The sequence below is a fragment of the Cygnus atratus genome, chromosome 8, assembly GCF_013377495.2.
Source record: "Cygnus atratus isolate AKBS03 ecotype Queensland, Australia chromosome 8, CAtr_DNAZoo_HiC_assembly, whole genome shotgun sequence".
NCBI lineage: Eukaryota > Metazoa > Chordata > Aves > Anseriformes > Anatidae > Cygnus > Cygnus atratus.
Window position 1 is genome coordinate 11,369,128 of NC_066369.1, and position 24,468 is coordinate 11,393,595.

At 49.6% G+C, this 24,468-nt stretch overlaps 1 protein-coding gene across 17 annotated transcripts; it reads left to right on the forward strand.

Annotated features, from left to right (window-relative positions):
* The first annotated feature begins 1,084 nt into the window (after positions 1–1,084).
* LOC118243609 (uncharacterized) lies at positions 1,085–20,046 on the forward strand. 17 transcript variants are annotated; one of them, XM_035537817.2, is made up of 17 exons: positions 1,085–1,306; positions 1,744–1,929; positions 2,990–3,310; positions 4,573–4,875; positions 5,023–5,343; positions 6,606–6,908; positions 7,056–7,376; positions 8,639–8,941; positions 9,089–9,409; positions 10,672–10,974; positions 11,122–11,442; positions 12,705–13,007; positions 13,155–13,475; positions 14,738–15,040; positions 15,188–15,508; positions 16,039–16,203; positions 16,794–20,034. In XM_035537817.2, the coding sequence occupies exons 2-17, from the start codon at positions 1,896–1,898 to the stop codon at positions 17,558–17,560; spliced, it is 5,031 nt and encodes a 1,676-aa protein (XP_035393710.1). In that variant the 5' UTR covers positions 1,085–1,306; positions 1,744–1,895; the 3' UTR covers positions 17,561–20,034. The 17 variants fall into 17 exon arrangements, with proteins under 17 accessions (XP_035393710.1, XP_050568238.1, XP_050568239.1 ...); XM_035537819.2 differs by having other exon boundaries at positions 1,130–1,306; positions 16,039–16,137; positions 16,794–20,046; XM_050712267.1 differs by lacking the exon at positions 1,085–1,306 and adding an exon at positions 1,458–1,613.
* The last annotated feature ends 4,422 nt before the right edge of the window (positions 20,047–24,468 follow it).

The following is a 24,468-nucleotide window of genomic DNA, read 5'->3' on the forward strand; positions in this document are numbered from 1 at the left end:
CAGCACACACAGCAATTGCTTCAGAAGACAAACACCTTCATAGCAAATGCCCCTGCTCCTGCTTGCCCTTAGTTTTTAGGGTTGAACTTAAGGTTATAAGGGATGGAGTATCCCTTTGGGCAGTTAGGGTCAGCTGTCCCAGCTGTGTCACTTCCCAGCCATGTCCCTTCCCAGCCTATTGTCTGGGACTACTGGCTTTTGGGGGGCTGGAAATGGAGCCTTGATGCTGTGCAAGCACTGTTCAGCAACAGCCAAAACTCAAAGTACAGCATTTTATGGGATATCATGAGGACAGTGAGCCCCATCCCAGCCAGACCCAGTACATCACTAGTACACGAGTTCAGGATGCTGTGGGAGCAGAAGGAGAGCAGATCATGGCATGGGGCTGGGCTTTTGCAATTCACCTAAATTATATTTCCCCACCCAGTCCTGCACTAACTGTTTACAGACCTGGTGTCCACAGATGAGTCTAATCCTGAAACTCTGCCTCCATCACCCCTGTGCCAGGAAGGTCTGGAAGTTTCCTGCACATAGCATAAAAAAGCACTTTTTTCTGCCCACTCAAACCTAACGTGCTGCCTGTTTTGCAAGTTTCTCAAGTTCTAGTAACGAGGGGTTTGGTGAGCAATAACTCCACGTGGATCAACCCTCCCCACTGTCAGCCTTCTGCTCTCCAAACTGAAGAGTCCCACTCCCAGACTCTGCCCTGTACCGGCACTGCTTGAGTCACCTTTCCCTGTGCTTTGTCTCAGCCATTTGCAGATGGTAGAAAGGTTCCAGGCTGACCTGATGGGCTGCAGCCTCTGTCCCTTGCATCAATGCCTTTCCTCAGTTTGCCCTGCTCCATGCCACTGTTTCCCATGAAATGGGTCTTGGGGCAGGGGTCTGTAAGGTTGGAACATATCTGCACCCTCTGTGGGCACAGCAAGATTTATTATTATTTTTTTTTGGAAAGCATTGCCCAAATGTATTTAAGCCTACAGCACAGAAATGCAGCCAGAAATACAGTCCAAAAGGAGTTACAACACCGAACACTTCCGGGAATGACAGCCCTCCTTCTCCTGGTGGAAGAGCTGCCAGCACTGGAGAGGAGGGAGGAAAACTACAGCTCCCAGCAGCCTGCCTGGGCAGCCGTGGAAGGGCAGGGTTCACCCTCGCGCCGACAGCAGCGGAGGATTTAGGGCGCGTTCGGGAAAAGGGCTGTCCAGCCGAGCCAAAGGGCCTCCGGGAAGGACAAGCCCCGGGGCCATCGCTGGCCACCTCGCTGCTTCTCTTCACAGCCCCAACCGGCTCCAGCCCTGCCCAGGTAAGTGTCCGAGGGCACGGTGGCTTTGTGCTTCCCTTTCTGCAAGTGGGAACGGCACAGAGAAGGGAGGGACAGCAGCCAGGCCAGGAGAGCTATAAATAAAACCCCACACTCCTAAATCTTGTTTTTAGCAAGAAAACTGAGCTGTAGAGGAGCCAAGGGGAAAGGTTCCCCTCCAGCCGCTGCGACGGCTGGGTATTGAGGTCTTTGATCTGCATGAACCCAGCTCCAGTGGGGAGAGTTTCTCAGGAGTTTTCCATGTTGCCTGTTGCTGGCCAGCAGGCAGGCATTGCGCTCGTCGCTGAAGGTTCGTGGCATACAGTACCAGTTACATGCACCCATTTTCATGCCTCCCAAATAATTTTGAGCATGGAGGGAGGATCCTCCTCTTCCACCATGAATCACCACGGCTGTGTTTATGCTTATCATGTCTACAGGTGTTCAGCTGCAGTTCCTGAGGCCAACGCAGGATGGTGGCCCTGCTGGGGGTAGGACTTGGTCAGCCACCCCACCAGCAGGGAGACAAATCCCCACACAAGCAAAGCAGAAAGTGAAGTAAAAGGTGCTGGGACCCCACAGGAGAAAGAAAATGGAAAAGAATCCAAGTGTGGACCTGCCTGGAGGTAAGCAAACCCTGCGCTTGCTCCATCTTCTGGGAAAATCCCATCACAAGAGTATTTCAACAGTGACAACGGAAACTGAAACAAAATCACAACCTGAGAAAAATCCCCTCTTCTCCAGGCCAGGTAGTAACAATTTACCTTCACTTTTGGATTCTGGTCAGCAACAAGTTTAGGCTCTGTATCTAGCATGGCAGCACAAGAAGGGCTAAAGATAGAGCTGCAGGCTAGAAGAACTTTGTTCCTGGTATTCTCCATGGGAAACAGCTTTGTAACATGGGCTGCAGGGAAGGGAACACCTCCTCTGGGCCAGCTGCCAAGTGTAAGTGCAATCAGGTAGAGCAGCAGGGTTATGCATGGTAGGTGGCAGGGGTAGAGTCACCTCCCTCTGGTGACCAGTCAGGGAGGAGGAGGCTCTGTTGAACACAGGTATCTCAGATGGACCCGCAAGGAGAAGCCCAGAGTTAACAACAAACAGGCTTCCAGTGAAGAAGTGAGTCCCATCGGGTTGTATCTGCCAGGTGGGCACAAGACAGTTCACCTCAAGTGCAGGATCCAAATTCGGCAGAGGCCAGAAGCCACAGATCTGCAGATTTTAAATAATAAGCCAGTTTTCCACCACCCAGGGATGCAAAACCTACAGAATTGGCAGGGCAAGGAGCACTGCTTGTGCCCAACTTGAATAGGAGAACACCTCCGCGTTCCTTGCATTTCAGTTCCTACCATGCATTTACATCCTCCTGGTGCCTTCTTATACGTGAGCATTTCATTGATACCTTGATGCTATAATCTTATCAGACCCGTCCTAGGCATTCAGAATGGCTCCTGTAACAACAGAAACAAAGCAACAAAGAATGTAAAAGTCCAAAGGACAGCATGTTCTGACATGTGACAAGCACAGCTTTTCTCTGTTTTCAAATGAGGAAGGAGTTCCTTGTGTACTGCATTTCCAAAATGCTGATAACCTGGGCCTTTCCTTCGAGGAGGCAGAACAGGAGAAAAGGTGGCTGGTTCTTGTGCTGAAAGAAGCTAACCCTAGGTCTATGAATTTCACTCCCTACAGCCGTGCTGGCCCAAGACAAAATGGACAGCAAAGGAGACAGCAGTGTCCTCCAGGAAACTCAGGAGGACCTGGAGATAAGCAGGCAATGTGAAAGCTCCTGCACAGCAGAGGAAGATGCTTTATCAAGAAGCAAGTCACTGAGCTCTGAGAGTAAAATGACACATTCAGATATGAACGCCACAGAAGATGTCACCGAGGGCCTCTCAGCAGAGGAGAGCACCAGCGTCCCTCTCCTAGGTCAGGAGCCAGGAGAGCACACGGAGCAAGAAACACAGGAAAGGGAATCCTCAAGCACATTAAGGAGCAGACATGGGACAAAAGGTGAGCTGGTGGTGCTCTTTGTAGTGCTTGATCAGTCATAAGTCATTTCCACAAATAACAGGTGAAATTTGAGCCACAGTTTGGTTTTGTAAGATTCAGAATACGTTGCAAATTCTTACGTTCAGCCTCAGCATGTCTCTGTTGCATTATGCCCTAATATTTGGGTTTAATTTGCTGTTTCTGTGTTACCATAGCCGTTTGGAAGAGTAGCCCCATCAGCAATAAAAGCTGGGGCACAGGAAGAAGGTGGTGGAGATGGGGTTGGCTTCCAAGGTGGCCGTTGCATGGAGGCAATGAGTATTATGGCCAATTTTCAACAGAAATAGACTAGATAGACTTAGAAATTCTTCAAGTCTATCATCTTAATTTACCAGCTTAGGAAGACCACTGTCTGGGGAAGATCTGGCAACGCACCATTTAATGAAGGGACTGCCCGCCCCTCGTAGGATGCTGTGCACTGGCTCTGGCCAGGATAGAGTTAATTTCCAGCATAGTAGCCAGTAGGGTGTTGTGTTTGGGATTTGTGGTTGAAAATAAAGTAACAGAAAGTGTTGATAACGCACCTGTGTTTTGGCTACTGCTGAACAGTGCTTGCATAGCCTCAAGGCTTTCTCTTTCTCCCAGCAAGTAGGATGGGATGGGCAAAAGATTTGGAGAGGACACAGCTGGGACAGCTGACCCAAATTAACCAGAGATCATACACTATAATGTCATGCTCAGCAATGAAACTGAGGAACAGGAAGAAGAAGGGGGAGATGTGGCTGGCCATTGCATGGAGACTCTCTGGTCATCGGTCCACTTGGGGGAGGTGATTGCATCATTTGTGACCCCCACTTCCTTCACCTATTCAGCTGCCTTTACCTTGACTCACAAGTTTTCTCACTTTTGGTCACCCTGGGTGCTCAGCTGCGCCACGGCCAACCCACCACAGTGTGGTGATAACATCTGAGCTTTAAAAACCAAAGCTACCAGCATTGGACAGGTCAAAGTCTGGAGAGAGGATTGCATCTCTGAGTGATCGCTCATCGTGTGGCCACTACTACAGTCAAAAAATGTAGAGGCCAATTTGAGCCGTCTGCCTAGACATAAGGCATTGTGATTCATTGGTGATGATGGCTGGTTGTGGTAAACTCTTCTCCACAGCAGCTCGTGTAGGTGTTTCTGAAATGCAGAAACTGGGAGTTTTACAGGGTGGTGGTGAAGCACTGGGTATTCTCATCTCCTGCATGGCTAGTTGAGCTTGTGAACTCTGATCCCAACAGCCGGGCCAGCCCAAGGTGAGGTGGAGAGCACAGCAGAGCATCCTGCACACCAGGAGCCCCCCAAACAAACACTTGAGCACCAAGTGACGAGTAGGTGTCCTGAGACCTCCTGCAAACCAGAGGAGGACTCTTCAGTGAGTAATCCACCAACTGCTTTTGGGGAAGAGGTGAAGCTTTCAGAGTTAGCTGACCCCACAGTGGAGGAGAAGGTTCCTCAAGGAACTGCAGCATCACTGGAAGAATCTGTGGAGACGAGAGATGGTGTCTCAGAAAGACCTCAGGAAGAAGATGACTCGGACAGAGGTGAGTCTCTCCCCATCTGTGTGTACTGCATTTCCGAAATGCTGATAACCTGGGCCTTTCCTTCGAGGAGGCAGAACAGGAGAAAAGGTGGCTGGTTCTTGTGCTGAAAGAAGCTAACCCTAGGTCTATGAATTTCACTCCCTACAGCCGTGCTGGCCCAAGACAAAATGGACAGCAAAGGAGACAGCAGTGTCCTCCAGGAAACTCAGGAGGACCTGGAGATAAGCAGGCAATGTGAAAGCTCCTGCACAGCAGAGGAAGATGCTTTATCAAGAAGCAAGTCACTGAGCTCTGAGAGTAAAATGACACATTCAGATATGAACGCCACAGAAGATGTCACCGAGGGCCTCTCAGCAGAGGAGAGCACCAGCGTCCCTCTCCTAGGTCAGGAGCCAGGAGAGCACACGGAGCAAGAAACACAGGAAAGGGAATCCTCAAGCACATTAAGGAGCAGACATGGGACAAAAGGTGAGCTGGTGGTGCTCTTTGTAGTGCTTGATCAGTCATAAGTCATTTCCACAAATAACAGGTGAAATTTGAGCCACAGTTTGGTTTTGTAAGATTCAGAATACGTTGCAAATTCTTACGTTCAGCCTCAGCATGTCTCTGTTGCATTATGCCCTAATATTTGGGTTTAATTTGCTGTTTCTGTGTTACCATAGCCGTTTGGAAGAGTAGCCCCATCAGCAATAAAAGCTGGGGCACAGGAAGAAGGTGGTGGAGATGGGGTTGGCTTCCAAGGTGGCCGTTGCATGGAGGCAATGAGTATTATGGCCAATTTTCAACAGAAATAGACTAGATAGACTTAGAAATTCTTCAAGTCTATCATCTTAATTTACCAGCTTAGGAAGACCACTGTCTGGGGAAGATCTGGCAACGCACCATTTAATGAAGGGACTGCCCGCCCCTCGTAGGATGCTGTGCACTGGCTCTGGCCAGGATAGAGTTAATTTCCAGCATAGTAGCCAGTAGGGTGTTGTGTTTGGGATTTGTGGTTGAAAATAAAGTAACAGAAAGTGTTGATAACGCACCTGTGTTTTGGCTACTGCTGAACAGTGCTTGCATAGCCTCAAGGCTTTCTCTTTCTCCCAGCAAGTAGGATGGGATGGGCAAAAGATTTGGAGAGGACACAGCTGGGACAGCTGACCCAAATTAACCAGAGATCATACACTATAATGTCATGCTCAGCAATGAAACTGAGGAACAGGAAGAAGAAGGGGGAGATGTGGCTGGCCATTGCATGGAGACTCTCTGGTCATCGGTCCACTTGGGGGAGGTGATTGCATCATTTGTGACCCCCACTTCCTTCACCTATTCAGCTGCCTTTACCTTGACTCACAAGTTTTCTCACTTTTGGTCACCCTGGGTGCTCAGCTGCGCCACGGCCAACCCACCACAGTGTGGTGATAACATCTGAGCTTTAAAAACCAAAGCTACCAGCATTGGACAGGTCAAAGTCTGGAGAGAGGATTGCATCTCTGAGTGATCGCTCATCGTGTGGCCACTACTACAGTCAAAAAATGTAGAGGCCAATTTGAGCCGTCTGCCTAGACATAAGGCATTGTGATTCATTGGTGATGATGGCTGGTTGTGGTAAACTCTTCTCCACAGCAGCTCGTGTAGGTGTTTCTGAAATGCAGAAACTGGGAGTTTTACAGGGTGGTGGTGAAGCACTGGGTATTCTCATCTCCTGCATGGCTAGTTGAGCTTGTGAACTCTGATCCCAACAGCCGGGCCAGCCCAAGGTGAGGTGGAGAGCACAGCAGAGCATCCTGCACACCAGGAGCCCCCCAAACAAACACTTGAGCACCAAGTGACGAGTAGGTGTCCTGAGACCTCCTGCAAACCAGAGGAGGACTCTTCAGTGAGTAATCCACCAACTGCTTTTGGGGAAGAGGTGAAGCTTTCAGAGTTAGCTGACCCCACAGTGGAGGAGAAGGTTCCTCAAGGAACTGCAGCATCACTGGAAGAATCTGTGGAGACGAGAGATGGTGTCTCAGAAAGACCTCAGGAAGAAGATGACTCGGACAGAGGTGAGTCTCTCCCCATCTGTGTGTACTGCATTTCCGAAATGCTGATAACCTGGGCCTTTCCTTCGAGGAGGCAGAACAGGAGAAAAGGTGGCTGGTTCTTGTGCTGAAAGAAGCTAACCCTAGGTCTATGAATTTCACTCCCTACAGCCGTGCTGGCCCAAGACAAAATGGACAGCAAAGGAGACAGCAGTGTCCTCCAGGAAACTCAGGAGGACCTGGAGATAAGCAGGCAATGTGAAAGCTCCTGCACAGCAGAGGAAGATGCTTTATCAAGAAGCAAGTCACTGAGCTCTGAGAGTAAAATGACACATTCAGATATGAACGCCACAGAAGATGTCACCGAGGGCCTCTCAGCAGAGGAGAGCACCAGCGTCCCTCTCCTAGGTCAGGAGCCAGGAGAGCACACGGAGCAAGAAACACAGGAAAGGGAATCCTCAAGCACATTAAGGAGCAGACATGGGACAAAAGGTGAGCTGGTGGTGCTCTTTGTAGTGCTTGATCAGTCATAAGTCATTTCCACAAATAACAGGTGAAATTTGAGCCACAGTTTGGTTTTGTAAGATTCAGAATACGTTGCAAATTCTTACGTTCAGCCTCAGCATGTCTCTGTTGCATTATGCCCTAATATTTGGGTTTAATTTGCTGTTTCTGTGTTACCATAGCCGTTTGGAAGAGTAGCCCCATCAGCAATAAAAGCTGGGGCACAGGAAGAAGGTGGTGGAGATGGGGTTGGCTTCCAAGGTGGCCGTTGCATGGAGGCAATGAGTATTATGGCCAATTTTCAACAGAAATAGACTAGATAGACTTAGAAATTCTTCAAGTCTATCATCTTAATTTACCAGCTTAGGAAGACCACTGTCTGGGGAAGATCTGGCAACGCACCATTTAATGAAGGGACTGCCCGCCCCTCGTAGGATGCTGTGCACTGGCTCTGGCCAGGATAGAGTTAATTTCCAGCATAGTAGCCAGTAGGGTGTTGTGTTTGGGATTTGTGGTTGAAAATAAAGTAACAGAAAGTGTTGATAACGCACCTGTGTTTTGGCTACTGCTGAACAGTGCTTGCATAGCCTCAAGGCTTTCTCTTTCTCCCAGCAAGTAGGATGGGATGGGCAAAAGATTTGGAGAGGACACAGCTGGGACAGCTGACCCAAATTAACCAGAGATCATACACTATAATGTCATGCTCAGCAATGAAACTGAGGAACAGGAAGAAGAAGGGGGAGATGTGGCTGGCCATTGCATGGAGACTCTCTGGTCATCGGTCCACTTGGGGGAGGTGATTGCATCATTTGTGACCCCCACTTCCTTCACCTATTCAGCTGCCTTTACCTTGACTCACAAGTTTTCTCACTTTTGGTCACCCTGGGTGCTCAGCTGCGCCACGGCCAACCCACCACAGTGTGGTGATAACATCTGAGCTTTAAAAACCAAAGCTACCAGCATTGGACAGGTCAAAGTCTGGAGAGAGGATTGCATCTCTGAGTGATCGCTCATCGTGTGGCCACTACTACAGTCAAAAAATGTAGAGGCCAATTTGAGCCGTCTGCCTAGACATAAGGCATTGTGATTCATTGGTGATGATGGCTGGTTGTGGTAAACTCTTCTCCACAGCAGCTCGTGTAGGTGTTTCTGAAATGCAGAAACTGGGAGTTTTACAGGGTGGTGGTGAAGCACTGGGTATTCTCATCTCCTGCATGGCTAGTTGAGCTTGTGAACTCTGATCCCAACAGCCGGGCCAGCCCAAGGTGAGGTGGAGAGCACAGCAGAGCATCCTGCACACCAGGAGCCCCCCAAACAAACACTTGAGCACCAAGTGACGAGTAGGTGTCCTGAGACCTCCTGCAAACCAGAGGAGGACTCTTCAGTGAGTAATCCACCAACTGCTTTTGGGGAAGAGGTGAAGCTTTCAGAGTTAGCTGACCCCACAGTGGAGGAGAAGGTTCCTCAAGGAACTGCAGCATCACTGGAAGAATCTGTGGAGACGAGAGATGGTGTCTCAGAAAGACCTCAGGAAGAAGATGACTCGGACAGAGGTGAGTCTCTCCCCATCTGTGTGTACTGCATTTCCGAAATGCTGATAACCTGGGCCTTTCCTTCGAGGAGGCAGAACAGGAGAAAAGGTGGCTGGTTCTTGTGCTGAAAGAAGCTAACCCTAGGTCTATGAATTTCACTCCCTACAGCCGTGCTGGCCCAAGACAAAATGGACAGCAAAGGAGACAGCAGTGTCCTCCAGGAAACTCAGGAGGACCTGGAGATAAGCAGGCAATGTGAAAGCTCCTGCACAGCAGAGGAAGATGCTTTATCAAGAAGCAAGTCACTGAGCTCTGAGAGTAAAATGACACATTCAGATATGAACGCCACAGAAGATGTCACCGAGGGCCTCTCAGCAGAGGAGAGCACCAGCGTCCCTCTCCTAGGTCAGGAGCCAGGAGAGCACACGGAGCAAGAAACACAGGAAAGGGAATCCTCAAGCACATTAAGGAGCAGACATGGGACAAAAGGTGAGCTGGTGGTGCTCTTTGTAGTGCTTGATCAGTCATAAGTCATTTCCACAAATAACAGGTGAAATTTGAGCCACAGTTTGGTTTTGTAAGATTCAGAATACGTTGCAAATTCTTACGTTCAGCCTCAGCATGTCTCTGTTGCATTATGCCCTAATATTTGGGTTTAATTTGCTGTTTCTGTGTTACCATAGCCGTTTGGAAGAGTAGCCCCATCAGCAATAAAAGCTGGGGCACAGGAAGAAGGTGGTGGAGATGGGGTTGGCTTCCAAGGTGGCCGTTGCATGGAGGCAATGAGTATTATGGCCAATTTTCAACAGAAATAGACTAGATAGACTTAGAAATTCTTCAAGTCTATCATCTTAATTTACCAGCTTAGGAAGACCACTGTCTGGGGAAGATCTGGCAACGCACCATTTAATGAAGGGACTGCCCGCCCCTCGTAGGATGCTGTGCACTGGCTCTGGCCAGGATAGAGTTAATTTCCAGCATAGTAGCCAGTAGGGTGTTGTGTTTGGGATTTGTGGTTGAAAATAAAGTAACAGAAAGTGTTGATAACGCACCTGTGTTTTGGCTACTGCTGAACAGTGCTTGCATAGCCTCAAGGCTTTCTCTTTCTCCCAGCAAGTAGGATGGGATGGGCAAAAGATTTGGAGAGGACACAGCTGGGACAGCTGACCCAAATTAACCAGAGATCATACACTATAATGTCATGCTCAGCAATGAAACTGAGGAACAGGAAGAAGAAGGGGGAGATGTGGCTGGCCATTGCATGGAGACTCTCTGGTCATCGGTCCACTTGGGGGAGGTGATTGCATCATTTGTGACCCCCACTTCCTTCACCTATTCAGCTGCCTTTACCTTGACTCACAAGTTTTCTCACTTTTGGTCACCCTGGGTGCTCAGCTGCGCCACGGCCAACCCACCACAGTGTGGTGATAACATCTGAGCTTTAAAAACCAAAGCTACCAGCATTGGACAGGTCAAAGTCTGGAGAGAGGATTGCATCTCTGAGTGATCGCTCATCGTGTGGCCACTACTACAGTCAAAAAATGTAGAGGCCAATTTGAGCCGTCTGCCTAGACATAAGGCATTGTGATTCATTGGTGATGATGGCTGGTTGTGGTAAACTCTTCTCCACAGCAGCTCGTGTAGGTGTTTCTGAAATGCAGAAACTGGGAGTTTTACAGGGTGGTGGTGAAGCACTGGGTATTCTCATCTCCTGCATGGCTAGTTGAGCTTGTGAACTCTGATCCCAACAGCCGGGCCAGCCCAAGGTGAGGTGGAGAGCACAGCAGAGCATCCTGCACACCAGGAGCCCCCCAAACAAACACTTGAGCACCAAGTGACGAGTAGGTGTCCTGAGACCTCCTGCAAACCAGAGGAGGACTCTTCAGTGAGTAATCCACCAACTGCTTTTGGGGAAGAGGTGAAGCTTTCAGAGTTAGCTGACCCCACAGTGGAGGAGAAGGTTCCTCAAGGAACTGCAGCATCACTGGAAGAATCTGTGGAGACGAGAGATGGTGTCTCAGAAAGACCTCAGGAAGAAGATGACTCGGACAGAGGTGAGTCTCTCCCCATCTGTGTGTACTGCATTTCCGAAATGCTGATAACCTGGGCCTTTCCTTCGAGGAGGCAGAACAGGAGAAAAGGTGGCTGGTTCTTGTGCTGAAAGAAGCTAACCCTAGGTCTATGAATTTCACTCCCTACAGCCGTGCTGGCCCAAGACAAAATGGACAGCAAAGGAGACAGCAGTGTCCTCCAGGAAACTCAGGAGGACCTGGAGATAAGCAGGCAATGTGAAAGCTCCTGCACAGCAGAGGAAGATGCTTTATCAAGAAGCAAGTCACTGAGCTCTGAGAGTAAAATGACACATTCAGATATGAACGCCACAGAAGATGTCACCGAGGGCCTCTCAGCAGAGGAGAGCACCAGCGTCCCTCTCCTAGGTCAGGAGCCAGGAGAGCACACGGAGCAAGAAACACAGGAAAGGGAATCCTCAAGCACATTAAGGAGCAGACATGGGACAAAAGGTGAGCTGGTGGTGCTCTTTGTAGTGCTTGATCAGTCATAAGTCATTTCCACAAATAACAGGTGAAATTTGAGCCACAGTTTGGTTTTGTAAGATTCAGAATACGTTGCAAATTCTTACGTTCAGCCTCAGCATGTCTCTGTTGCATTATGCCCTAATATTTGGGTTTAATTTGCTGTTTCTGTGTTACCATAGCCGTTTGGAAGAGTAGCCCCATCAGCAATAAAAGCTGGGGCACAGGAAGAAGGTGGTGGAGATGGGGTTGGCTTCCAAGGTGGCCGTTGCATGGAGGCAATGAGTATTATGGCCAATTTTCAACAGAAATAGACTAGATAGACTTAGAAATTCTTCAAGTCTATCATCTTAATTTACCAGCTTAGGAAGACCACTGTCTGGGGAAGATCTGGCAACGCACCATTTAATGAAGGGACTGCCCGCCCCTCGTAGGATGCTGTGCACTGGCTCTGGCCAGGATAGAGTTAATTTCCAGCATAGTAGCCAGTAGGGTGTTGTGTTTGGGATTTGTGGTTGAAAATAAAGTAACAGAAAGTGTTGATAACGCACCTGTGTTTTGGCTACTGCTGAACAGTGCTTGCATAGCCTCAAGGCTTTCTCTTTCTCCCAGCAAGTAGGATGGGATGGGCAAAAGATTTGGAGAGGACACAGCTGGGACAGCTGACCCAAATTAACCAGAGATCATACACTATAATGTCATGCTCAGCAATGAAACTGAGGAACAGGAAGAAGAAGGGGGAGATGTGGCTGGCCATTGCATGGAGACTCTCTGGTCATCGGTCCACTTGGGGGAGGTGATTGCATCATTTGTGACCCCCACTTCCTTCACCTATTCAGCTGCCTTTACCTTGACTCACAAGTTTTCTCACTTTTGGTCACCCTGGGTGCTCAGCTGCGCCACGGCCAACCCACCACAGTGTGGTGATAACATCTGAGCTTTAAAAACCAAAGCTACCAGCATTGGACAGGTCAAAGTCTGGAGAGAGGATTGCATCTCTGAGTGATCGCTCATCGTGTGGCCACTACTACAGTCAAAAAATGTAGAGGCCAATTTGAGCCGTCTGCCTAGACATAAGGCATTGTGATTCATTGGTGATGATGGCTGGTTGTGGTAAACTCTTCTCCACAGCAGCTCGTGTAGGTGTTTCTGAAATGCAGAAACTGGGAGTTTTACAGGGTGGTGGTGAAGCACTGGGTATTCTCATCTCCTGCATGGCTAGTTGAGCTTGTGAACTCTGATCCCAACAGCCGGGCCAGCCCAAGGTGAGGTGGAGAGCACAGCAGAGCATCCTGCACACCAGGAGCCCCCCAAACAAACACTTGAGCACCAAGTGACGAGTAGGTGTCCTGAGACCTCCTGCAAACCAGAGGAGGACTCTTCAGTGAGTAATCCACCAACTGCTTTTGGGGAAGAGGTGAAGCTTTCAGAGTTAGCTGACCCCACAGTGGAGGAGAAGGTTCCTCAAGGAACTGCAGCATCACTGGAAGAATCTGTGGAGACGAGAGATGGTGTCTCAGAAAGACCTCAGGAAGAAGATGACTCGGACAGAGGTGAGTCTCTCCCCATCTGTGTGTACTGCATTTCCGAAATGCTGATAACCTGGGCCTTTCCTTCGAGGAGGCAGAACAGGAGAAAAGGTGGCTGGTTCTTGTGCTGAAAGAAGCTAACCCTAGGTCTATGAATTTCACTCCCTACAGCCGTGCTGGCCCAAGACAAAATGGACAGCAAAGGAGACAGCAGTGTCCTCCAGGAAACTCAGGAGGACCTGGAGATAAGCAGGCAATGTGAAAGCTCCTGCACAGCAGAGGAAGATGCTTTATCAAGAAGCAAGTCACTGAGCTCTGAGAGTAAAATGACACATTCAGATATGAACGCCACAGAAGATGTCACCGAGGGCCTCTCAGCAGAGGAGAGCACCAGCGTCCCTCTCCTAGGTCAGGAGCCAGGAGAGCACACGGAGCAAGAAACACAGGAAAGGGAATCCTCAAGCACATTAAGGAGCAGACATGGGACAAAAGGTGAGCTGGTGGTGCTCTTTGTAGTGCTTGATCAGTCATAAGTCATTTCCACAAATAACAGGTGAAATTTGAGCCACAGTTTGGTTTTGTAAGATTCAGAATACGTTGCAAATTCTTACGTTCAGCCTCAGCATGTCTCTGTTGCATTATGCCCTAATATTTGGGTTTAATTTGCTGTTTCTGTGTTACCATAGCCGTTTGGAAGAGTAGCCCCATCAGCAATAAAAGCTGGGGCACAGGAAGAAGGTGGTGGAGATGGGGTTGGCTTCCAAGGTGGCCGTTGCATGGAGGCAATGAGTATTATGGCCAATTTTCAACAGAAATAGACTAGATAGACTTAGAAATTCTTCAAGTCTATCATCTTAATTTACCAGCTTAGGAAGACCACTGTCTGGGGAAGATCTGGCAACGCACCATTTAATGAAGGGACTGCCCGCCCCTCGTAGGATGCTGTGCACTGGCTCTGGCCAGGATAGAGTTAATTTCCAGCATAGTAGCCAGTAGGGTGTTGTGTTTGGGATTTGTGGTTGAAAATAAAGTAACAGAAAGTGTTGATAACGCACCTGTGTTTTGGCTACTGCTGAACAGTGCTTGCATAGCCTCAAGGCTTTCTCTTTCTCCCAGCAAGTAGGATGGGATGGGCAAAAGATTTGGAGAGGACACAGCTGGGACAGCTGACCCAAATTAACCAGAGATCATACACTATAATGTCATGCTCAGCAATGAAACTGAGGAACAGGAAGAAGAAGGGGGAGATGTGGCTGGCCATTGCATGGAGACTCTCTGGTCATCGGTCCACTTGGGGGAGGTGATTGCATCATTTGTGACCCCCACTTCCTTCACCTATTCAGCTGCCTTTACCTTGACTCACAAGTTTTCTCACTTTTGGTCACCCTGGGTGCTCAGCTGCGCCACGGCCAACCCACCACAGTGTGGTGATAACATCTGAGCTTTAAAAACCAAAGCTACCAGCATTGGACAGGTCAAAGTCTGGAGAGAGGATTGCATCTCTGAGTGATCGCTCATCGTGTGGCCACTACTACAGTCAAAAAATGTAGAGGCCAATTTGAGCCGTCTGCCTAGACATAAGGCATTGTGATTCATTGGTGATGATGGCTGGTTGTGGTAAACTCTTCTCCACAGCAGCTCGTGTAGGTGTTTCTGAAATGCAGAAACTGGGAGTTTTACAGGGTGGTGGTGAAGCACTGGGTATTCTCATCTCCTGCATGGCTAGTTGAGCTTGTGAACTCTGATCCCAACAGCCGGGCCAGCCCAAGGTGAGGTGGAGAGCACAGCAGAGCATCCTGCACACCAGGAGCCCCCCAAACAAACACTTGAGCACCAAGTGACGAGTAGGTGTCCTGAGACCTCCTGCAAACCAGAGGAGGACTCTTCAGTGAGTAATCCACCAACTGCTTTTGGGGAAGAGGTGAAGCTTTCAGAGTTAGCTGACCCCACAGTGGAGGAGAAGGTTCCTCAAGGAACTGCAGCATCACTGGAAGAATCTGTGGAGACGAGAGATGGTGTCTCAGAAAGACCTCAGGAAGAAGATGACTCGGACAGAGGTGAGTCTCTCCCCATCTGTGTGTACTGCATTTCCGAAATGCTGATAACCTGGGCCTTTCCTTCGAGGAGGCAGAACAGGAGAAAAGGTGGCTGGTTCTTGTGCTGAAAGAAGCTAACCCTAGGTCTATGAATTTCACTCCCTACAGCCGTGCTGGCCCAAGACAAAATGGACAGCAAAGGAGACAGCAGTGTCCTCCAGGAAACTCAGGAGGACCTGGAGATAAGCAGGCAATGTGAAAGCTCCTGCACAGCAGAGGAAGATGCTTTATCAAGAAGCAAGTCACTGAGCTCTGAGAGTAAAATGACACATTCAGATATGAACGCCACAGAAGATGTCACCGAGGGCCTCTCAGCAGAGGAGAGCACCAGCGTCCCTCTCCTAGGTCAGGAGCCAGGAGAGCACACGGAGCAAGAAACACAGGAGAGGGAATCCTCAAGCACATTAAGGAGCAGACATGGGACAAAAGGTGAGCTGGTGGTTGCACACTGCTGCTGCTTCTGTGTGTGCACGCCTGTGCTTTGCATAGGCATTGGAAAAATGGAATAATGAGATTTCTAGTGGCTGTTGTCAGGTTTTTGGAGTCAAGCAAGAAAGAAGGTATTTGCCCCTTAGCACAAAATTAACTGGTGCCTCTCTCTCTCTCTCTCTCTCTCTCTCTCTCTCTCTCTCTCTCTCTCTCTCTCTCTCTCTCTCTCTCTCTCTCTCTCTCTCTCTCTCTCTCTCTCTCTCTCTCTCTCTCTCTCTCTCCCCAGCTCTCCCCCTTTGGGTGCTGTCCTGCTTTCAAAGACATGAACCCATGCTGGGCTTTGCGTTGGTCTTTCTCCTTTCCCTGACTGAAAAGCAAGGAGAGCCAAGACTCAAAGTAGCATTAACTCAAAGCAGTATTAACTTCTCTTTTCTACAGCTGGGAGCTCTGGAAAGCTCTGTTACTTGTCTCACAACCCAACTTATCCACTCCCTCAACAGCGAGTGACAAATTTCCTTCTCTCACTGTAGGACATGCAGCTCCACAGCCAGAGGCTCAGCCATGCTTGCAGAGCGTCACCAGTCAAAATACAGAACAGAAGAAGACTAAAGAGTTCAACTTACTGAAAGGTGAGGAAAAGAAGCTTCCCTTGTGCGTTACTCATCGACCAGAAGGCCCTGATCCACCAGGAACAAGTAATGAAGCACATTTAATTCTTCTTCTCTCTCGGGATCCTTCACAGTCTTCTAAGGGTTCGAGGGAACTGCTTCTCATCAGGCAATAGGGATTTTGGGGAAACAGCTCACAAGTAAAGAAAGCAATCCATCCCCTTAAAGATGGGGGATGTCTGAGCCAGTAGTAGGAGGAAGGCAGCTAAGGAACACTTAGCTGGGTCTGCCACCTGCATACATGGAGGCAGGTGCTCCAAATGCTAACAAACCATAAAGAAAACAGAGGCAGGGGGCAAGGGATAGGAGAAAGCTTGTGGTCAGCTGTAATTTCCTCAGTTTTGCACTGTAATTACAAAGCTGTAGCCCTGCCTCCATCTCTGGAGCTGTAGCCCCCCCCGGCTGGTGTGAAGGAGCACGAATCCTACAGCATGGAGCAAGCAGCTTCTTCACCGTACCTGGGACCCCAGAGAGCGTGCCTACCTGAACCACTTTGCTGTCACAGGGGAAGGTCAAGGAGGGGGAAAAGAGCCCTTGTAGCTACTTTTCAGCATATCATTGTGGGTCGCTTGGGACTGACTGCTGTTCCCTGTTTGTATCTCTTCCCTGCTGAGCAGGACTTGCCATTCTGGGCCTCGCATTGCTCGTCTTCTGCATATTCTTCTTCAGCAACTCAACTGCCAAGTCCCAGCCGACCCCCAGGAACCCCACAGTGGAGGCCTTCCTGTCCCATTTCAACGAGCTGCAGGACAAGTTTCCTGGGCAGAATCCCCACTTGTGGTTTCGCGGGCGCAAGTTCTTGCAGAAGCACCTCAACACATCCCAGCCCACGCAGCCGGCCATCATCATCCTCATGGCTGCCCGCCAGGGTGAACGGACCTTGCGGTGCCTTAGCACCCAGGTGGCTGACGCCTACGCGGCCGCCCTGCATGCCAGCACGGTGCAGATCGATGGCAGGGATGTATCTGAGCTCCAGAGTGACGAGGCCAAGCTGAACATGGACTCAGAGCTCAGTTCAGCTTTCCAGGCTGGGTACCGTGCTGCGGTGATACACCGCTTCGAGCTGCTGCCGGCAGGGGCCACCCTCATCTTCTACAAGTACTGCGACCACGAAAGTGCTGTTTTCAAGGACGTGGCCCTGCTGCTGACAGTGCTGCTGGAGCAGGAGGCGCTGGAGACCCAGATCAGCCTCCAGTGGGTGGAAGAGAGGGTCCGCGACTTCCTCTGGGCCAAGTTCACCAGTGCCAGGACCCCCAGCTCCTACGACCACATAGACTCTGACAAGATGAGTGGGCTGTGGAGCCGCATCTCCCACCTGGTGCTACCAGTCCATCCGGTGCAGAACATTGAGAAGGGGGGCTGCCACATCCACACCAAAACCTAGGGACAGAGGCTGCCAGAGTCCTGGGAAGGACTGGAAAGCCAGTCCTGGCCAGCCCCGGTGCAGGCAGAGACACAAATGAACAAGGAATTCACTTCGTAACACCCCTGTGCTATTTCTCTACAATTTGTTTCCCATTCTTCCTGGGAAGAGTTCGACAGGTACAAATTGATCCAGGCCTTTTGGCTAGCTAAGGTAATAGACTGTATGCTTCCTTCTGACAGGTGGGAAGAGCTGATATTTTAGACTGCTAGTTGCACAGGAGCACATTTCAATGTGGGGAGGCAGGAGGAAAAACAGTGCTGTGCAGGAAGTGGAACAAAGGAAGGTCAAACTCCCTAAACCCAACATATTGAAGTCATGCTTCAAAAAGAAAATCAGTTTGCTAGTCAAGGGTTTGACCAGTCAGTCCTGATACAGCTCCACTGACTGATTTAAACCCAAAGGCCAGATCCTAAATGCCATCTGTTCAAACAAACCTGCAATCCAGAATTCCTCCAAACGTCAATTACAAAAAAATTAAAGTTGTCAGCACTTAAACACTACACAAAAACAGGGGAATCCCCCACACAGAGCGGCCCTTATGCCATTCTGAAAACAAAAAACAATGAAACACAAACCACTTCATTATCGCTCTAATGGTGCGAAGCCTCAAGGGATCACACAGGTAAAGGAATGAGTAATAGAGTTTAACTTAATGCTACCTTTTAAAAGAGTTCAGTTGTGATCCATTTGCCACCACAGGGCTACAAGCATCTCTTTGGGCTGATGCATCAGCCTTGGTCCTACATGGTTCCTCTTCACCCAGGTATCTGATCTGCACTTAGGGCTGGAAGCCATCGGAGGCATCTCTAAGGCATTTCCCTGCACAGAAGGTGAGCCCTCGGGGTCAAGACAGGAGCGAGCTGTCAAAATGCCCCCTCATGCCCCTCCACGGCTTTTCCAGGGTGGTTCCTCACGCACTAGGCCTTGCCCAGGGACCGTGAGTGTTTGCAGTCCAGCAGTTCCCTGGCTTGCTTTCTGTGATTCTGCCTGCCCCTCCCCAGCTAACTTTTATTGATGAATGTAGATGATAACACTGATATTTATTTCAGACCAGGTAAGGCAGCATACCAGGCCCTTGCCCACCAAAGGTACATTTCCCTTCCTGCCAGGCAGGTGGTGCTCTGGCTGCTATTAGAGCAACTGGGAGCAGAGCTGATACCAACTAGTAAAGACAAAATCTCTGGCATGAACACCAGAAACCCTTAAGCAGGCTGGTTTCTTACCGTACCTCCTCTTCTGCACCCCAAGGAGGGAAAGCCAAGTCCTGCAAATGCTGTGGCCCTGCACGCTGAATCACTGCAGGAGTGCTGGGGCAGAGCTGCTAACTCAGGGAGCACCTAGGAGCAGGCACAGGTTGAAGTATTTATAATAACCCAGCAGCCTGCCCCAAGTGTCAGCCCCTCGTGCCTACAATCCTGCCTGCTGGAGCACAGCACAGCTTGCTTCTGTACAGACAGCACAGACTGAAGCCTTGCAGAGGCTGAGTCTGCATCTGAACAAGACACAAATCGAGAACAGGTCGCTGTTTTTACAAGCAGTGCATCTGAGTTCTCTGGACCCCCATGTCGGCCGGGTCTCCTGCCAACGGTGCCTTGCTGATCTGCCCAGCTGCTGGCTCAGCTGTTCATGCCAGTGCCTGAAATCACAGCCCGTCTCTTCTGTCCTCCGCCACGTGCCTTGTCCTCCCATGGGAGATTTGTGGCCATAAACTTGGAGCAGGGGACAAAAAGAAGGAAGAGGGGATTATTTGTTCAAATTGGAACCAAAGAGTAGACATTTCATTTCTTTATGACACCAGGCACAGGAAGACAGGACTTATGAGGTGTTGCCCACTCTCTCCACACCTGACAGCATTTTATCCACTACCCCAAACTTAGTGATGCTTACCTCCATTGGAGACAGGGAGCTGAGTTACCCCTGCAGCATTAGCTGCGGGTTAGACATGAAGTGTCCCTTTGCAGAAGTTTTAACCATGCCAAACAGCAGGCTAGACATGCTGGAGCCCAGCATCAGCAGACCAGCCTCAGGGCTTGATTTTGTACAAGATACCGGTTGCTTCCTCCCCTTCCTCTTTTTTTTTTTTTTTTTTAAACTGCTACCCACTACTTTGGTAACAGAAAACACTGTTTCTGCTCTGCATGGTTCAGCATTGGTGCTGATGTAAGAACTGGCAAAGCATTAATCATGTTATGAAAATATCTTGAAGGAAATGAGTATTTTAAAGTTAACTCACTACCAGTTTTATCTACTGTGTGTATAATGCATAGTCAAGGCAACTTCACGCTGCTTGGGCACCTCACTGTAAACATCATCCAGCAAAGCTGTTCTAATATAGATATATTTTTATGACCTTTTAAAGACAAAAAAAAAAGAAAAAAAATCTGCTTGCTTCTGAAACAAGACTTCTATTTAAAAATAAATGAGATTGTGTTTAAGTTAAACTGAGATGTAGTCTTACTGTATTCTGTTCTTTTCTCTAGCTCTTTTCAGTTCACTAAGCAAAAGAGCTCATCATATTGGACAAAGTTTTATTTAGGTCAGGGCTGTAATTGTGCAAACAAAGTGAATACTTGCTTTTCCTGGAAGAACCCTAAACAACCTTTCTCTCAATTGTTTAGACAAATAACCACAGCTTCTTCAGCTAAGCCCAAAACTAAAAGCAGCCTCACAAACTGCTTTGGATAGATTCAGCTGCCGAGTGCAACCCCAGCTGAAACATACTGAAGTTTGCATAATATTTAATGATAATAATTAAATAAACCCACTGACAACTGAAAAAGTTTAGGCAGCAAATATATCTCATTTCAACACCCTTCCACTGTATTCATGGTGGGGAAAAAAGTCTGTTCCACACAATTTCACAACACCTCAGCACACCCAAATTTTAACATTTACGCTGAATTATTTTGCCTGGCTCCAGTTTAAACAGAGGGAGCTTTTTTCAGTCTTGCCTCTGAATTCAGAAGTCACCTGAACAGAGCAGCCAAATGCTTTCCAAGAGCAGCTCTATCTGGAAGGGTGCATTGTTTTTGTATGTTTTTTCCCCCCCGGATGTCATGCTCATCATGTTGTGTGTTGGTAAACAGCACAATCATCCTTGCACCTGATGCAAGGAAAGGTTGAACTGAGAGCAAGAATGGTTCCTACTGTTGTAACTTGAGGGCTAAATCTGCAGCAGCACAGAGAAAGGCTCTTTAATGCATACCAAGCGAGAGCCCCCTGTGCCCTGGGGTCAGTTTGAGGGGGGGGACGACCTCAGCAAGGCCCTCAGCTGGTTTATCCCACACAGGGATTTGGGTAACCATCTCATTTCTGGACTAAAGTTCATTCAGAAACACCACAACTTGAGCAGCAGGAGGTGGGTGCTTCCCTAGGGCAGGGTGACAGCGCGAGGGACACCACCAGGTGACACCAGGGATGCAGGCCGCAGCCAGACGCACCCACAACAGCTCCGGGGGAGGGAAAGCTTTCCTCTTCCCACCCTGTCTGCTGCAACTGCTCAGTGCTGGACCAGGATGGAGCAGGACACGGTAAAACAATTTATTCCTCCTGGGCACCACATTTCCCTGTGCCAAGGGCAGCTCCTTCCTTCATCTCCCTTCCTCCCTTCATCTCTCCCCTGCACGCTGTGTTCATCCCCTGTCCCGAAGCACATCTCCCTGCATGCATGCACACTGCTCAAGCACTGCAAGGCCACAGTTTAGGCTGGAGCTCATCAGTTGCCTGCTGCTACGTCAATGCTAGTACTAAATTTTTATGATTTTTTTGATTCCTAATCTACAGAAGAATGAATAAATCATTCTTTTTCTATTTGGCCTACTAAAAAAAATGCATCCCCCCCTCCCCCCCCCCCCACTATCTCTATTTTATCTCCTATCACTAGCAGGGACTGTTCCACCAGGAAGGAAAAAAAAAAAAAAAAGACAAATTCCTGAATGAGTCTTTCCTCCTTTCATGATGGAAATCATGTTTGCATGTCCTTTGGTCATGGTGACACCGAAGTCTGACAATGCGTTGGTAAAAACACAGCTGTAATACACGCAAAATTACCTGCCACAATTGTTTGTGCCAAGAGAGGAGCTTGGGGTTGCAGGACACCGTGATCTTCAAGGTGAGAGGTAGTGGATCCCTGCACTGAGCCCCATCTGAAGCAGGACGCAGCCGTGTTTTCGAAGGGAAGCAGGGGAGGGCGGAAGCTCCCCCTGCAGCTCTAATTCTGCAGGGAACCATATGCTGCAACAATGCTCTCAGCAAACCTAAAAATTACCTTGAAGATTACACAGCTGCTCAGCTTAGGGGCAAAACCAGTTCTGGAAGGCCAGGCTGGACTGCTCCGCCACAGCACTGATTATACGTGTGAGCGTGCCGCTGCCATAAACATATCATCCCCAGTGCTTAAAGGCCCCTGCTCTGCCTGCAGCATCCCAGCCCTTGAGACAGGCACACCCTGCCACATCTCTTTTCACCCCTCTGCACCAGCACAGACTGAAGCTGAAAGAAGGCAGGATGAGGGGCGATGGGCAGCGACCTCAGCTCTCCCAGCGCTCCCAGCACAGGGAAGGGGCAAAGCACCAAGAAGCCCCTCGCTGGCCTCTCCCTGCCATTAGCATCTCGCTCCGAGGAGAGGGCTCTGCAGATCCCTGGTGAGGGCACTTGAGAGCTGACAATCCTCAGGGCCAAAGCACAGGCAGCAGCATGCTTCAAAATGGGAGGTGGAAACAGCCTCCCCTCCTTGGAGGCCTGCTCCTTCCTGTGCCCCAGCAACCCAGGACCACTCAGCTGCCTCCAGGAAACAGTTCCAGATCATGGTGCTCTGCCTCTTCCCACATTTTCAAGATTAAGCTGAATGAAGCCACTCTTTTCTCTGTGTTGAAGGGGATGAACTCCTGGAGCTGTAGAAGGAAGGACCCCCCCCATTTCCATAGTCAGAGCTTGTCTGCAGAGAGGAGCCTTGGACCACACAGGCTCCTTCTCAAAGGAAGAACAAAGTTCTGCTCTGGGGACAGGAAAGGGAATCTGTGCTGGTGCAAGCACCAGGTACAGCCAGGCAAATTGCTGGAACTGTGTGGCCAGTGGGACAGACCACAAACCCAGCACAACATCCTCCTGCACATCAGGATGTTGCAGAAAAGCAGGAAAGACTGCTACCAAAGCCAGGCTCCCTCCAGCTGCTTGGTCAATGGGAGACGAATGTCTGAGGACAGGGAAGAAAACACACACACACAAACAAAGGGGTGTCCAAAGACACCCCTTTACACTCCAGACCAAAGTCTTGCATGCATTCTTCTAAACACTCAGCCTCTATAATTAATGAACATAAGGTTGAAATCCTAGGCAACTCCCAGAAGGCAAGGGATAAGGGCAAATCAGTCCCCTGCAAGCAGCCCATGCATCTGAACATGCCTGGCACCTACAATGAAACATGGGGAAAAGCCACTCGTGGCAGGGCTGTCACGTAGGGAATGTAAAACCAGAAAGGGCTGCTGCACATGCAGGGATCAGGCTGCTCACACGTAGCAGGGCTGCATGTAATACAGTCCACAGCAGAACCAGTCAGCCCAGTCACCAAGTGGCAACTTTACAGACTAAGTAAGACAGTATGAAAAAAAGATCAGTAGAGGAGGATTACAAACACTTATGCAACCGGACGTTGGTTTTGGTAGCTGGTGATGGTTTTATTGGCAAGCATTTAAATGTATTAATCTATTTAATGGCATCATCAAATCCTTCCCTACAATAATTATCTGGAGTGTCCCAGGACTGTGGGGAAACCTTTACATTCCACACTCTTGCTTCCACATTGACTGAGAGTATTCAAAATCATCCACAAACATTAAGAAAACAACCACACTGCTTAAAACTCGGGACCTAAAACTGCAAGCAGCATTTTAATGCTATCTAGCTGCATTTCACATCACATTTGCCTCACCCCTGTGACCAGAAGAGGCTCAGGAGATGCATGTGTGGGTTGACAGCAGGACTAGCACGAAAGGTCAGGACAGGCACTGAGGGGCCCTGCAGGGGAGAGCATTGCAGTTCACCTGGATTTGCTCTGTCATGCTCTGGTAATGCCTCACATGCAATTCCCCCTCCCCAAATCCTCTCTGTACCAAATGTTACTCAACAGCCCCCTTCTGCTTCCTGCCCTTCCTGGGGCTGCAGCTCAGCTGCTGGTGGTGAGAGGGGCTGAAGATCAGACACAGCACAGGTTGTGTGAGAGCAGCACAGCACCCAGCACCCTCACTCAACCGGAGCTGGCCTCCCTTTTCTTCTTACCCGCAGCCTCTCCCCCACCTCTGCACCTCCCCACAGCTTTGCTTATCTTCGAGGCAGAAGCTGCCTCAAGAGGAGCATTATACAGGGCTGCAGCAGGGCACGAAAACCAAGAATCAACTCTGAAGCCTTTGTGGAAGGCAGCTCATGGAGAAACTACATTATTTCACAACACTCCTCTCCCTTGTTTTCTGTGGATGGGTCAGAAGCACGTTGCCCTCCTCCTCCCTTTGCCCCCTGCCTGCTAGCAGATGGCTTTGATCAGGAGCCCCGCGTTGCTCCCCCCTGCTGCCACCCCTCCATCCTTCCTCTCCCCTCCCTCCACTGAGAGGCCGAAGCCCTGGGTGGGGGAGAGGTGTGGAGGACTCGCATCACCTACCCACGCCGACCGCAGCACATCTGGCAGGCAGAAGCCACGGCTGCCTGGACGCCTGCCGCAGGCTGGGGACACCTGGTGCCCTGCCCCAAGGCGTGTGGGCACAGACGGAGCAGGGCGTCCTGCAATGGCTGCGCCGTGATCACAGGCACAGCGGGGGGATCCAGCAGGGAGCGGGGAAGGTGCCAGGAAGCTTTTTAGCCATTTCCTTCCTTTT